This window comes from Numenius arquata, chromosome 14 (assembly GCF_964106895.1).
Source record: "Numenius arquata chromosome 14, bNumArq3.hap1.1, whole genome shotgun sequence".
NCBI lineage: Eukaryota > Metazoa > Chordata > Aves > Charadriiformes > Scolopacidae > Numenius > Numenius arquata.
The window spans coordinates 5,294,385-5,310,742 of NC_133589.1; the positions used below are offsets into that span (position 1 = coordinate 5,294,385).

Sequence of the window (16,358 nt, forward strand, 5' to 3'; positions counted from 1 at the left end):
CTGTCAAGGATGGCCCGCCTCCTGGTATTCGATTGGGCAGCGGCTGGACGCCCCGTGCAGTCATAGGTCAAAAAGTGTGCCCATCACTGTCAAGCGAGGGGCCCGCCCCCGCGGTAGTCCCGCCCTTTCCACGCCCTCCGGTTGATGGACAGCAGGGACACCGCTACCGGCATTCTCCATTGGGCAACGGCCAAACCATTTTCTAACACTATTGGGCAAGAGGAACATCAATCATACGAGCCTCCTCCCGCCCCGAGGGCACGGTGCAGGCGCTGATTGGCTGACACGGATTTCTCGCGCTCTCATTAGCAGGCAGCCTTCCCACCTCCTCCCTGACCATTGGCGGCTGAGGGTGTCACGTGGCCTCTCTTAGCAACGCGCCTGGGCTTCCTTAGCAGCCGGGCCGCGGACCGGTGCCGAGGCGCAGGTGGGGGCCGGGCACGGTACCGGGGGCGCGGAGTGGGCCCGGAGCCGAGGGGACGCGAGGCCTGAGGGGTCGGGATGCTGGGGTTTGGGTCTGGGTGGGTCTCGGGGGGAAAGGCGGCAACCCACCTGGATCAGAGGTACCCTGACAGGCAGAGTTAGGGTCCCCGTCCCGGGCCCTGCTGGGCCTAGGGGAGTCAGGGATGGGGCCTGGGCTCCGGCTGGCTGTGGGCAGCAGCTTCTCCTCTGGGTGTCAGACCCACTGCTCACCCTGACACCCGTGTTGTTCTCACTGGGTACAGTGAGGTGCTGGCCTCGCTGTGTGATTCATAGAATCATAGAATGTTTTGGGTTGGAAGGGACCTTAAATATCACCTAGTTCCAACTCCCTGCCCTGGGCAGGGACACCTTTCACTAGACCAGGTTGCTCAAAGCCCCATCTGACGTGGCCTTGAACACCTCCAGGGATGGGAGCTTCTCTGGGCAAACTTGTCTATAATGAGAAACTTACCTTTTAAAACTAGATTAAATGGTGCACAGAGCCTTGAATATGTGAAGAGGGGCTTCAGCAACAGGTGGCAGCCATGCAACGGATCATTGCAGTTCACAGGTGCCGCACAGAGTCTCTTTTCCTTGTCTATTTGTCCAGCCAAAATCTGATATTCTTCATGAAAAATGCTCAAACATGGTGTGATTGTGCATGGCCATTTTACAATGCTCAGGCTGTAAGGCTGTGCTTAGAGTTGCATCAGTGCCTGCAATAAAAGTCAATTTTGTCTTTGATACCAGCTGTGAGGCACTAGATCTTCTTAGTGCTCAGCTCTGCTCTTAATTCCTTGGAATTGTCATGCCTGGAAATAGTAGCCAGGCAGTGATTTAATTGCTTTTTCTTTTCTGTCCTTTAAGGTTGATACTGTCTAAAAATGAGTGACTTATACAACGATATTGAGCCAAATGTTATTGATGATGAAATGGTTCAGAAAGCCATTGAAGAGCAGTGTCCAGAGGACATCAGAAAGCTTGCCAAAAGGGAAGGGATTAACTTTAAAGACGTGACGGAGCTACAGCTTAGTTTTAGAAGTGAGTATCAGAATATATATACTTTTTCTTCCTCTTCTTTTGTTAGAGGATAATAGAATTAAGCATGAAGCGGCAAACAATCATGATTAGTTTAGATTTGTTATGGGGAAAGTAATGTCTGGATTTAGTTGTTTTTAGTTGTACCTATATGAAGTAGTTTCATTAGAGAGAGCTGGCTGCTTTTCCTGATGGGTAACTTTAAAGCTGCTTAACTTTATGCTATTATTGTCACTGCTATTCTTATTTAACGTTTATATTGTGGTGACACCTACAGGCCACAGGCCTATTGGGCCCTTTTGTATGTGGACAAATCAAACCCTGGGCAGGCTCCGCCATCGCTGGCGATTATGTGAGAGCTATTTGGTAGATTATGGTGATTACAGTCCAATTCGGTGGCTTCCTCCGGTCATCTGTAGCATTATCACAGCTTGCCTCTTACTGTCAAACCAGTCATAAACTTGCATTCAAAAACTGAAAAGGAAGGATATTTGGTTCAATATTTGAGTATTTTGGGGGTATATAATTTCATGGGCAAAAATCTGCTTTTGATTATTCATAGCGTGGTCCAGTAAAATAATGCATGTATTGGTTGAGTTCCTTAGAACAGACTCCCTGTTACCTGATCCTGCATGTATTTGTTTGCAAATACAAAATACAGACCTCTGTGAATATTGTGTGCCTTCAATTCCTTGCTTTGCACTGTGCTCGCTAAACAATAACAGCAGCATAGCAGCTAATGAAATCTTCCGGGAAGTCATCAGGAGGCAAAAGAGAATTGAGAATGTGACTGTTCTGTATTTTCTGTCACCTTGGTCCTAATGTTTTGCTGTAATGCCAAATGGCCTGCCCTTGTGATTCTGTTTTTGGAGAAAGCTAAATGCAGGGATATTGATTAGTTCTAAACTGCAGCCTTCACAGAAAGAGTAGACCCCCAACTTGCTCTCCTGTGATGAGAATCCCAGGAGCAGGAGAGTAATTTACAAAAGCAGAAGCTGACTACCGCTAGCCTGCAAATGCGGAGAAAAGTGGACTCTCATCCCAAACCTCCCTTTTGGAGCTGAAAAGGAAAATGAAGGTCAAGGCCTCCTAGTAGCGGATTCATAAAGCCACTCTTGACTGCAGGGCCGTAGTCAGCATCCCCTCAGCGACTCATTGGCATCGCTGATGAGCAGTGTGTGCTGGTGCAGGACACTGAGGTTAACTGGGCTGTTTCATTGAAATCTCATCCAGCCAGTGGACCTCTGAGCTCTCTAGGGCAGTCATCAAACGCTATCATAATCTGCTGAAAATCATTTTGGAGGTAAGACTGGATGTGTTTTCCTTGTGCAAGATAGCATGTCTGCTAAACTGAAAACTGTCTCACATGAAAAGCTATTTTATTTTTTTTCCTGTGGCTTTAGATATTCTGCAGATTGATAATCTGTGGCAGTTTGAGAATCTGACTAAATTGCAGCTGGACAACAACATCATTGAGAAAATAGAAGCTCTGGAGAGTCTGGTTCACCTCGTATGGCTTGGTAAGATACAGGCATATGAGGTTGGATGCTTTCACAGGTGCAAAACAATCTGCAATAAAGCCAGGATGTTGCATTCCTTCTCAAACACAACTGATAGGAGATTTCCTAGGGAAGGCTGTCAGCTGTCTGTGTGTTTCCTCATTTGACTGTCAAATGTCAAAATGCCTGAGTATCAGAGCTGCAAAACAATCCTTCAAATGCTTAAACACTGGTTTCAATACATTTGGTGTGGCAGCAACAGGAAGCTGAGATTTCAAGGTTGTTTCCAGGGTTTGTACTTGTATTTGGAGGTGACTTTCAGAAACATTTAGGGAAACACCTCTGTGATTTAGAAGCTCGTATTCTGTTTTCAAAGCTAACGCAGGCATTTCAGAGCCTAGAACCCACATTCTTATATATATATGCTTAAGGGCTTGTCGTCGTTGCTGTCGCAAGAAGTGCCCATGCTTGTAGTCTTATGTGACTACTTTCAACTAAAAACTCAGGATGCTGATAGCAGCATCACACAGTGGTGCAGGTTTTGACGCTGGGCAGAGCAGCGATCTTGCTGCTACAGATGCATAGCTTAGAGCATTCTCTGGGAAGTGCAGGCACATTGCTGGCTGGCAGCATAAATATATCCTCAGCCGTCTTTGAAAATAGCATGAGGGGCTTCAGCTCATAAGCACATCTTGAAATGTCTAATGGGTTCTTCCGCCCAGTTGTCTGCACTGTTCTGCTGCACGGATGACTAACGCACTTGTGAATCAAGAGCTGATCACCACAATGTAAGCAGAGTGTTTTGAAGCACACTCATGTGTTTCGTTTGCCCAAAGGCCGCAGTGGTTCAACAGCTGCTGCGTGTGTCTCTTAGCCATCCGGGGGTTGGGGTAACCAGCCATCCAGCAGGTAACCTCATCAACCATCTTTGGACTCCTGAATCGCTCAGTACTGGCCTGAGGGCAAATACTGCCCTTAGTCACCATGAATGTAGATGTTAGGATAGATGTTCTGGCAGGGTAAGAGGAAATAACAAGTGAAATAGCTGAAGTGAGTAAATCCCTTTGCATTCCTCCACTGACAACAGGGTGATTTTGAGCATGGGACTGATGTATGTTGGTCTTATGGAAATGACCATGACATTAGGCATTGGTATGGCAGGAAAGAGTCTGCAAGAAACAAGGCAGAGAGTCAAATTTGTCACAGAAATACCCCAAAAGGGGTGGGGGGGTATTTTCCCACCACTTTTCTTGTATTTTGGGTTTCCCCATAAGGTAGAAATCGCTTTCGGGTTGTGTATGTGGACCCCGTATGGAATGCCTTCAACTGTTCTTCTCATTGCAAAGAGGAGATGTTGTCTCAGGTTTCCTGGCCTGGAGAATGAGGATTTAATGCCAAGCCTTTCCTGTGGGACACTGAACACCCCCAAGGAAAATATTGTATATAAGCTCCTAAATCAAGAACCAAGCTAAATGCAATATCTGAATCAGGGTGTTCTGCTAGAGATAATTTAACTTTTAGTTGTAAAACTTTTGGTTTCTAAACTCCTCTCCAGACCTGTCCTTCAACAATATTGAAGTAATTGAGGGCCTGGATACCCTTGTCAAACTGCAGGACCTAAGTCTCTCCAATAACAGAATATCTAAAATTGAGCACATGGACGCGTTGCAAGAGCTGCAGATTTTTTCCATAGGAAAGAATAACCTGACCACTCTGGAAGATGTGAGTGCTCCCTGTCTTTGCAAATGTTTCCTATAAAAAGATCAAGTATTCTAAAAATGATATTTGCCACTTTGAACAAGCCCCTCCTTAGAGTAGAAAATTCTCCTTAGGCTACAGAGGAAGTGAAATCCTCAATTATGGTTTTGGTAAGCTGTCCCAGTGTTAAGTACTTACTACAGCTATTTCTCTTTTCAATTATGGACATATGAGGGCCTGGCTCTGTTATTCCTACCAGCCATGGCAAAATTCCTATTGGTTCCCATGAAAGCTGGGAAAGGATTAAGTAGCTCCATATGAGAAAAGGAGGGAGTGGAGACTAGGATTTATTTCGGGTGCTTCTGAGGGTACTTTGCCAATCTAAGGTGGTCCCTGATTTATCCACCCCAGCTAAAGGCCGTCTCTCTACACCCATTGTTTATACATTCACAATGTGAATTTAAGCATTGCCTTTCCTGAAACCATTAAAAACTCATAATTTAATGTCCCTTGTGTTTGGCTGCAGAGCAGGATACATAGTGCAACATAACTGTAGTAAGAGCAATGAATTTCAAGGCTCTGTGTTTCTCCCAGCACTGGGAAGTACAGCATTTCTTTCCTCTCGGCATAGGTGATCTATCTCAGGAGGTTTAAAAAATTACGCACACTGAACCTCATGGGGAACCCTCTCTGTGATGATGAGCGTTATACACCATTTGTTGTTGCTTATCTTCCAGACCTGGTATACTTGGACTTCAGGCTTGTGAGTGACACCACGGTAAGTGTTTCTGCTTGTGAAATAAGGCAACAGCATCTCACAGAGCATTTGCTATATTGGTATGCCAGCAATATTCTAGCATTCAGAGCAGGTTCCCTGCAGAAATTAGGCTTACGGAAACACACACAGTGTTTATTCTGCCTCCACCACACAGCTGTGAACCTGTAGGCCAAATTCTATCAAATCTGACAGAGAGGTAGAGGTGTCAGAGGCATGACGTCTTCACAGGCTTTGTGAAAATCAGCAGCTGTGTGTGGGAGAGAGGTCTGGTTAATGTTGCCACAGAGAGGCTGCAGAGTGAGTGCAAGCCTTCATAGAGATCAGAAAATCTCAGAGGAAATCAGTCATGAGACATGGATCCAGGGGAAGGGAGGGTTGGTGGTCCTGCTGCTCACTGAGCAGTTTGTTTCGGTAGTGGACTGACAGACTGTCTGGGCAAGTAAGTGCCATCGAATGTACTTCCCCTTCTAAATGTCTGGAAACAGGACAGGGCATCCACACCGGTAATCTGTGGGACTGCTTTTTTATCTCGGAACTCAAAGGAACAAAGAAGGGTTGGGTTTGTTTTTTTTTTAATGGTTTGGGGGAATTTTTTGTGGTGGTTTTGGCTTGCTTGTTTGTTTGTGGGGGTTTTCTTTGTAATCAAAGAACATGATTAATTGTAAATTTGCTTGGCACAGAGCAGGAGCTGTACTTGAAATATACATAACTCTTATCATAGGACTGGAAGGGCTTTCCAGGTCATTGAGTCCAGTCCCTGCTCATACAGACAGTATGTCATAGAATCCCATACTTAATTTGTCAAGCTTCAGTTTCAAGCTAATTAGGTTCTTGCCCCTGCTACTACCTTGATATCCGCTCCTCTGGAGAGCCTTTTCCTTCTAGTAAATGCATTAAACTCACTAGCTGATCAAATCAGAGCTCAAATTCTAGAATTCAAAACAATGCCTCCTGATAAAAAAGGGAAAAAAAAAACCAACAACCGACAATCCAAAAACCCAAAACCGAACCAAAATCCAAACCACCTAAAGATGAGGAAATGGGAGAGAAAAGTTTCCCGTGACTGAATCAGCTCAGATGGATTGAATGCAAAGGCAAAGTAATATGCCGACAAAAAATGGGATGAGGAATGGATTCGAAACTTGATAGGTAATTTAATAAAAAGTCCACAAAGAAATAGAGATGCAGATGTCACTTAGGTGCAGATGCATGTTCTGGAAAGATTGAGTGCTTACGCCCAGATCTGTTGAGCAATGGTGGATAATCTAATAAAAATATTTTATTTCTCCGTATTTCTCAGCGAGAAGCTGCAGTTTTAAAGTATCAAGATTTTACTGAGCTGTTAGAACATGAAGAGGCTCAGGCCTTAGCTCAGCTGGAGGAAGAACAGGCAAAGCAGAAAGAGCTGGAGTACCACAAGGTATGTTTTCTTTGGCTGGTTGTATATTGTCTCAGGGAAAGAAGGACAACAGATATTGACTTCTCTTTTACCTGCCCGAATCGACTGTGCTAAAACTGAGGCCGGAATTAATCTCTGGGATCTCTGAATCTCATCCTTTGAATGAAAACAGGAACTGCTGTGGAATACACATGACGTGGGGGGAACATAATTCTTCTGGCTGAACAATGAAACTACAGATACAGATCCTGTGAAGCGAAATAGTAAATCATACCCGAGGATATTATCAGCCTGACGTGAGATTAAGAAAATTACAGGGTCTGAGGGAACTGTTAGCATTTTCAGGGTGCAGTGACTTTTTTTTCTCCTTCACACTAAGTTAATGCTTTTCATTAGTTTTACGGTTAAAGTCTTCAGGGCTTTCAGAGATCACTGTAGTCCTGTGAACAGACTGAAAACAAGACCAGGCAAAATGGTGCTTTTAGTTATGGCCTGGCTCTGTATTCCAGACCTCTGGAAGATCAGACCAGCTGAAGAGCAGGAGGTGGTTAAGTGACAGGGAGGACACCTGAAGCTCTTCCCTCCATCCCTCCCCAAAGTCCACTGACTCCTTATCTGAAAGGCTTAATAGCCGTGCAGTATGTGGCTGTATGTAATAATGTTTTGTATAAGATTAAACAGTGTTTTCTATCCTTAGGCTAGAGGGTTCTAGCAGCAAAGCCACATGTGAACCCAGATGTTTTTGACTTCAGTTTGCAGAATGCTTACATGCCTTGGTTGGTGTATCTATTCTGTCGGTATCACTGTGTCTGCTCCAGTCTTCCTCTGCTGGTAAAGTGCTTACAGGAGAGACACATCCTGAGGACTGGCAGCAGGTTGGCACTCTTTGTTTTACTTATATTGCTCTGATTCTCTTCAAAGGCAGCCTTCGTTGAGTACCTGAATGGATCGTTCCTGTTTGACAGTATGTATGCAGAGGATACAGAAACTGCCAAACTGGCTTCCCTCCCTGGAGTGGGTGACCTGCAGGAGGCATATCCTTCCTGGGTTTAGAATACCTACAGCTAAAATGTAATGCCTTAAGTTAAGAAGGAGGTACATCCACAGGGACTCTTCATCCGTTGCTTTTGTCCAGGGCTGAAAGCTACATTGATCTAAGATCTGAGACAGTCTGTGTTTAATTTTGGAATGGTACCAAAAAAACCACTGTAAGACTGTGAGACCACTGACAGCTTTAAGGCTTGATATCTCGTGAAATATGAGGGCTACAAACAAATGGTTTATATTACTGGCAAGCTGGCCAGCCCAGCTTGAAACATCCTATTTGTAAAAGCGCTCGTTTCTATCACCAAAAGGTCATGAGACTCCAACGTTTTAAATTCTCACCAATGTAATTACCATATTCCTTTTCCTTCACTTGAATCAAACACAATTTTGGTAGCCGCCTTCTCTGACCCTTCAAGAATCAAGGCTTTGTACTTTCTTTAAGCCTGGAATCCACTTAAAGTTTGAAATGAGCTATAAGATAAATCTCTGTCAGTTAGATTGTAAGAGCGCAGTCGCTAAAATCATGTCGAAATTGAAGTGGTAGGAGATAGGGACAGACTAATCAGAATGATATGAGTCGCATATCTCACAACCTGCCAGAGCTGGCAACATGAAGTTTTCAGGCCGGCACTTCTTTCTGATCCTTGCTCCTACACGGGGGATCAGAAAGCGAACACTTTTTTTTTCTTTTTTCTTTTCTCATTCAGATTAATAGAGCATTGTCAAGGCCAGTAACTTGACCTTCCTTAAAATTGCATTACACTGTTGGGGAAAAATGCATCATGGCTTAACTACAATAGACTCTAGAAACCATTCCATTGCCAAGATAATAGCAGAAGAAAAATTGACGTTGTTTTTGTGATGCTACCAAGTCAGTAGTTTATTCTGTGCCCTGGCTGTAGGCTCCAGAGCCGTATTTATTAACTACACAGACACCGTATTCACGCTTGTGAAGACAGATAGGGTTGTATGCTTCGTTCCACTGCTGTGTCAGAAAAGAGTCAGAGAAGTATATGTATTTCCTTTTTTCCCTCAAGGCCTTTTCCCCCCTCAAGTTACCACAGTTTTCTCCATACCCTTAAGGTAGCAAAATCTTATACATAAAATGTGAATGGCTGACCCAGTCCTGCTACAGAGAGAATACTTGGCAGCCTGCTCCCAGCCAGAACCACAGAGTTTACATCATGGTAGCTTGTAACTCCTGTTACTCAAATTTGCAGAGGTAGGAGGAACATAGCATGTTGCTCCACTGAACAAGCAAAATACCTTGACTCTGGTGTCACGTACAGGAAGGAGTTTGTCTTAGTTTGTGAGAACCTATTTAACTATGGTCTGCAAGAGTATGAAAAACGAGAAGCTGAAGTCTCTGATTTCTATGAAAGCCTTCATGAAGCATTAACCGCCAACCAGCAAGAAGGCAGGAAATTAATCCTAGACTTTGAAAATCGGAACAAAAGGGTAATGTTGTTATGCTTTGTTTGATATGTGGTTTCTCTACATCATATGCCAGCTTTTAATTTCACTGACAACAAGGGCGACTCCATTAAAATTAAGAAAATTCTTCTGGATTTACACTGCTGTAATAGGAATCAGTACTTGATCCCTAATGGCAGAATCACAGAGTGGTTGAGGTTGGAAAGGACCTCTGGAAATCATCTGGTCCACCCTCCCTGCTCGAGTAGGGCCACCCACAGCAGGCTGCCTGGGACCACGTCCACATGGCCTTTGAATATCTCCAAGGATGGAGACTCCACAGCCTCTCTGGGCAACCCCTTCCCGTGTTCAGTCACTAATCTTTCTTTACATGTTTCTTACAGTATAAATCTATACCAAGAAAAATTGTTGTTTTAGCTAATATAGTATAATTAACTAACATAATGTTAAAAGTTTTCTAGTACTTTATGTAGGAAAAGAATTTGGGGATTGAAATTTAAACCCTTTGGGCAAACCACAACCAGCTAACACTGACAGCCTTTATCTATACTGGAAATTCTGCCTAGGACAAAATTAACATGTCATAGTGTTATCTTATGGTCCAAAAGGTAAAGGTCCTTCAAGGCTTTACAGAAAAAAAGTGGCTAAACATGGTGGGTTTTTTTTACTTTTTTTGCCATCCAGAAAAGGTATCAGTCCTTCAGAAAATGGAGATGTTCAGCCTTTCTTTTAGTTTAAATATTTTTGATCAAGTTGATGTAAAATATATATATATAGCCTTGTCAGATTTAATGCTACTCCCCTTCTCTTTGAGGCCTCCAGTAGCTCTTCCTTCATTGAAAAATGTGGAAGAAAAGGAAGGAGATTGCAGTGTATTCCGTTTGTTTTCAAGTAATTTTCTGCTTCAGTTCATTTTGTCAACAACAGCTCAAAGAACTTTAACAAAAAAATCAGATAAAGTTATTGTAATGTATTTCTAGGCTTTTTAAAGCAGAAACTATCTTTTTTTCATTCTGCTCAACTACAGCCACCCATTGTGGCTGCTGAGGGCGTAGCTTCTCGCTGGATCCCTTTCTAACCATGTATAATAGACGGATCATTATTTTGTTCCCACAGAAAAAAATAAGGGGGGGGAGCTAAAGCCTGGTTACACCGTCAGCTGAGCGGATCGAGTCCCTGACAACTGCCACCAGGCAGAGTCACGAGCGCTGGCTCCCTTTGAAAACAAGGTCACTTTTATTTAGGTGCCTTGTCACGTCAGGCTGCTGAGTCACTCTGCGCCCAGGTCCTTCAACTTTGCTGACTCATGGTGGAAAACTGACCCCATCAGCTCTGGTCAGGACAGGAGAAGGCAACACATAAAGATTGATATGTATATTCAGTTATCTTGCACCTGAATTCCTAATATATTTTTCCATTTAAAAGGGAAAAAAAAAAGCCAGAAAACCAAAAAACCAACCCAAAAAACAACCAAAAAAAACCCCAAATCAAACCCAAAGAAACACGGGTGAAGCCAGATTTTGGCCCTTCATCTTTGTCTTATAACCTGCAGGCTCAGCTACACACTGAGCTGCAAGAACAGGACACACAGTGTGACAGCTTTCTTATAAATACTGGGGGGAGTTGATGTCAAAACCGAACACCATATTTTAACAGCATTTCCCCATTCATTTAAAATTGCCAGGGGAGTTCAAAAGGTGCAGAGGTCCCAGCAGCCTGAAATCTGTGAGCCGTTCTTTGGGGCTGTTTGTCTCGCTGCAATCCTTTCATGTAAGCTTGGGTAACCCGTAAAATAACTCCGCTCTCTGAAGTTGCTTAAGGAGGAAAGAAGCATTAAAGGCCTTGAACTTTGAAGTCATCGCTCCCAGAGGTGCGGCTTGAATGGCTGGGGAGCTTTTTGAGCCTCCTGACTTGTTTCCATTAGAAAAGAAAATACCTTTCTCTCCCCTTTCCCCCTTTTAGTTTGGGTAATCTAGTCCATTTTCAGCCACGAGCCTTGGCAATGATTTTTGTCAGAATTCTCTATTTTAGCTTGTTCCATTCCCTCTCAGGAGAAGTGGATTACACATCTTAAAACACGTATCATGTTTTCCCCTCTTATTATTGTCTGATTGTTAACTTATTTGGAACAGCCATGAAAATAATACATTGCTCAGCACAAGAGGATTTTTTTTTTTGATCCAAGAAATCATAAATCTTGTCTGATACAAAACTGACGTCAATATTTAATTCTGAAGGGCAATAAATCCTTGTTGTAAGAGGAAGGCAGGCAATGATAGGTGTTCCATATTCAGAATACTAAATCCTGACCCTACGGAAGTCAATCAAGACTCTCCTTGACACGAAGGGGATCAGGATTTAGGCCTGCATTTCTTTCTACGAAGTAATTGTTAATCTCTTCTTCGTGGCCAGCAATGTCAAGAATCCATTATTCATTTTTTTAACTTGAAATGTGTCAGAAGGGGAACCAAAGTTGGAAGCGTAGAAGGGGGCAAAGTCTTCTGCTGACTGGAGGATGAGGGAGCATTTTCACCGATTTCCCTGCATTGTCCCCGGCTCGTTAGCGCAGCAGCATACCTCAGCACTGTTGACTACCCTGTATTTAAATCTGGAGACTTCCTGAATCATCACATTTCATTTCAGCTAATCAGCAGCGGGAACTTTTCTCACGCATGTAACAAGTTAATTAAATTGCAATGGAGTGCTGAACACAAACTATAAGTAATTTACGTATCTCTGTGTTTAGAGGCTGGATGAGATTCATAATGCCAGCAGTTATGATATCGCTGACTCGAAACGAGATGAGTACAGGGAGGACATACTTCAGCTGTCAGACGCACTCATGGCCTTGGAAATGCTGATAGCTGACCAGCTGGAGGTAAGGGTCAAGCACATACCTGGGAGAACTCACATCCAGAATGGGTGTGTGTGTGTCTGTGCAATTTTTTGTTGCTTTACTCCTCTGTTTAGTAGCCCGTTGCCCAAAGAAGGGGGCATAGGTCTTCCAGTCAGGCTAATGTTTTGTCTCCATCTTAGTCTTTTCTGCTCAAAGTTGATCTGAGCGAGGTCAGGCCCAGTACGTCCTTCGCATCTATCCAAGCTGATTTCCTAGACTTTAGAGAAAGGGACTTGAGGTCATTCAGTCGTTTTATAGGTGTGCGTACAGACCTGCATGGGGTATGCATTTGGGGATTCTAGAGATGTAATTCTTTGAAGCTGATCTTTGCTATGAATAAGATTACACACATTCCTGCTCAGCTTACTGCATTTGCTTGCATAATAGCTGCCTTTTTTTCTCCCCAGACTTTTCCTCAAAAACTAGGGCAGGGCTGCTAATGTGCATCTTCATTAAAAAAAAAAAAAAAAAGCTATTTAAAAATTAGCAAATAGGAGCTGGGGCCTGTGTGCAAGCAGATGCAGCAGTTTACTTTTGTGAATGTGCATGACAGAAAGCAGCAGCTCAAAATGGATTCCTCACTCCATCAGGATTGTGCCTTTTAGTGTTTTCTGAATTAGTCCTCATGTATCTGCAGTCGCTGATGGAGTGAGCAGAAACATCCCTCCCTGCATGCCCTTCTGGATTTGCAGGATTTGGGTGGCTGTATTTGAACTGTTGTATGAAGACATTTAAGTACAACTCTTCACACATTCGCCATCAACCGTTTTTGAGAGAGGGCAGTAGCAATTTTAGTTTCTGAGGACTAAAACAAAAGCTGCAGTAAGCCCAGGCATTGGTTACGCTTCTGACAAGAGGTTCTTCATACACACAAGGAGACTGCAGTGTGGCAGTGTGAGGGAACGCAGCACTCTCCATGCATTCCTTAGGTGAGGGTAAAAAAGGATCAGCTGGCGTGCTCCAGACAACAGGTAAAGGTATCAGTCAGTCAGCTTCCCTCCAATAAACTAATTATCATTTTCTGTCCCTGAACAAGGAAAGAAAATCTTGCAGCACTTTCAAAACACTTTAAATGCTTGAGGCAGTGCAGTTTCTGACTGTGCTAATAACAGCAGTGAGTCCAAATTATAATCAGTTGTTGATTCTTCCTAGACTCCCTGACTCCCTTTTATGTTTATGCAAGTTTTCATTGTAATATTTCCTCTTTTTCCCTCTGTTAAGGAACTAATAAAGGATTTTAAAAGTAACATTGCTGTCATAGCATCAACGTTCATTGAAAATGTTAAAGGGATATATCCTTTCGATAGTATGTTGGCCTGGACCTCCCAGTGACATATGTATATCTCACTTCTAAATCCAGAAATGAGCCATCAGTATAGAATTTGATTATTTATTTTTTTTTAATCAACAGAAAAGGTCTTTTCCCGGCTTTGCAGGAATGGTTAAGGTGCCCAGCTTCTTTTTGTTGAGACTCTGGAGAGCACAAAAGGATCTAAGTTCTCCTGTGCTGGAAGTCTGTAGGACTTATGCATCTTTCTCTTCCTTGGGAATATTCCTTTCCTCTCTACACAGCCATGACAAAACTCTGGGAAGAACTGGTTAGACTTTTCTATGTACATTCTTGCCATAGCAGGCAACGAAATACCTACAATTCTTGTTGAAGTTTCTTTAAATTGCTGTGTTCATTTTTGTGTTGTTGATATCTTCTGGTACTGAGATGAGAATACCAAAGCACTTCAGTGACAGGTTACACTACTCTAAATATAGAAATCTGTTGTCCTAGTGCAAATAATTGCACTGTATTCAGAGAGGCCTCCCGCAATTTCCTTTGCAAACCTAGGCCCACTCTCAGTTCTGCATAATATATGGTAGTGAGGATGAGACTCGATGTGTGTGAGGTTCAATGAAGAGCAGAAAGTGTATATCCTGACATCACAGTAGCTTCTGGCAGCAGCCAGGCTCTTTCTCATGGAGGCCCACTGTGTGAATGCTCAGTCTCTGGTTACAGGAGGTTATCTAATCTCTAAAAGTAGAGTGCTGTGGTCAGCCTTTTCCTTAACCATCTTCTCTACGATGACCCAGTGCCGGGACCTGGAAAACCGTCACCATGAAGAGCTGCTAGAGATCTCCATCACTACACTGGAGAAATCACTCAAGAACAAGCTTGACGAGGATTTGCCAGCTGATGTTCAAATGGTGAGGGCACCAAAAAATTAATCTCTGCTAGGAAGTTGGCAAGAAGAGGAGGCCACAACCTCTCCTCAGAAGGGACAGGGTTTCCAGAAAGCTCAATATTGCTAAAACCAGGGCGAAACCAGAGCATTACCTACTCCTCAGAGGTCCCAGCCACTTGGCTGAACTGCAGTGCTGCCGGACATCTCCGCTGATGAGGACGGAGGGTATAATTGCACTGCAGGTTTGCCAGAGCTGGTGGCAGCAGCCCAGGAGAGGTGCTGAGCAAGTCTCTTTCCTGCCTCCAGCACAACTCACTTTTCTGGCTGATTTCCAGGCAGCCCCAACCCAGCAGGCACTTAAGCAGCATCTTTGCTGCATTCGCAGCTGATTTTATTCAGATTCTCCCCACTCCCCCAGGAGAACCTGAACACCGCACTGACTTCCTTGTACTGGGGCTCTGTTTGCCTCGGTGATTTCAAAAGCCCTTCCTAGAGCTCCCCATGAGCTGATCTGGAGGCAGGACATGACATTCCAAACAGCCTTCCACTGAGCCCTCAGTCTCGCTGTGATATCAAAGATCCCAGGAGCCTTTCAGAAGGCACAAAGATCATTGCAGTGCTCCAGTCAGCAACGCTGACCTCTTTGCCTCCGTTATTCCTTCATTTAGTGACTAAATGACTCGAGTTTTGCATTCGCTGTGGTTTTGCTCTGTCCAGATTATCCCAGCCCCTGCGTTACTCCAGGTAATCAAGAGCTGACAGACACAAACCAGAGCCCTCAGCCTCCCCGGGGGAGCTCCCTGCTTTACGGCCTGTGCAGATGGCAGCAGTTCCGCACCGTTGCTGTGCACCCATTTTGCCTCGCTGCCATCCATTTCCACAGAGAAGCAATCTTCATTTGTTCAACAGCTGCACTTGGCTGCAGGAGGAGAGTCATTACGGTTTAGCGAAGCCACCCTCTATTTACAGCCACGGGGGAAGTCACTGCTTCGATTAGAAGCTGGGACTCTCCAAAAAAATGAAGATTTACAGCCAATGCCACCAGCACAAGAGACCCTTCCAAGAGCGATTTTCCACTTCCCGCACCTGCTGGGCCAGGCATGATGGAGCATATGTCGTCTTGCTCCAACACCAGCTGCCCACAGGGTCTGCCGTGCGCTGCGAGGCAGCCTGCCTGCAGCACAGCACCCAGCAGCAGCCGTTTGCTCCCTGCTCCAGCAGGTGAGGCCACGGCTGCTGCCTCAGTTTCCCCACCCGCACTGGGAATAACACTCCGTTACACCACAGTGAGGCCCAGGCGCATCCTTGCGAAGGGTATTCTGGTAACTAGGGCTTTGTCAGGCTGAAACAAGAGGGCTGGTTTTCTTCCCCCCCCAAGCGCTGCAGTTACTGTGCTGATAGTTCCGAGCTCTGCTGCTTTTGCTTCGCGCTTGCCCCCTTCCCCTCATCCGGTCACGTTACCTCCTAGCTTTTCGTGGACAAAAACACCATTGTCAATGCAGTCAACGCATCCCATGGCATCCGCCTGCTGAAGATTGATAAGCGAGAGAGCGACATCCTCAGCAACATCTACCGCTGGCAGACCTCCGTGACAGAGAAGGTAAGAAACCCTCCTGCTCAAGGGGACAGGGCACAGACAGGTCTGGCCTGAGTGGTGGGGACACCGCTACGAAAGATGTTCCCTAACCTTTTGCTGGAGCCCTCTGTGACACAGCAGGGGACCCTGACAAGCCTGCGGATTCACTGCTCGGTTTCAATCTGTTCAGGCTGTCCAAAACGAGATCGACAGAAACCGCGAGCGTATCAGAGAGATCGTTCAGTACATCGACAATCTCCAGGAGGAGCTGGATAACCTAGAGATCACGGAGCCCATGGTGTAGGTCTGCTGTGAGCTGGGGGGGCACACAGAACAGCCCCAAGCAGCAGCACACCC

The 16,358-nt window shown here is 44.7% G+C and overlaps 1 protein-coding gene across 1 annotated transcript; it reads left to right on the plus strand.

The window, feature by feature from the left end:
- The first annotated feature begins 1,346 nt into the window (after positions 1–1,346).
- On the plus strand, positions 1,347–16,305 carry DRC3 (dynein regulatory complex subunit 3). The gene is made up of 12 exons (XM_074158739.1): positions 1,347–1,503; positions 2,904–3,020; positions 4,555–4,721; positions 5,329–5,475; positions 6,776–6,895; positions 7,796–7,908; positions 9,205–9,379; positions 12,102–12,233; positions 13,473–13,543; positions 14,324–14,447; positions 15,894–16,025; positions 16,192–16,305. Exons 1-12 carry the CDS (start codon positions 1,347–1,349, stop codon positions 16,303–16,305), a joined length of 1,569 nt encoding a protein of 522 aa, XP_074014840.1.
- The last annotated feature ends 53 nt before the right edge of the window (positions 16,306–16,358 follow it).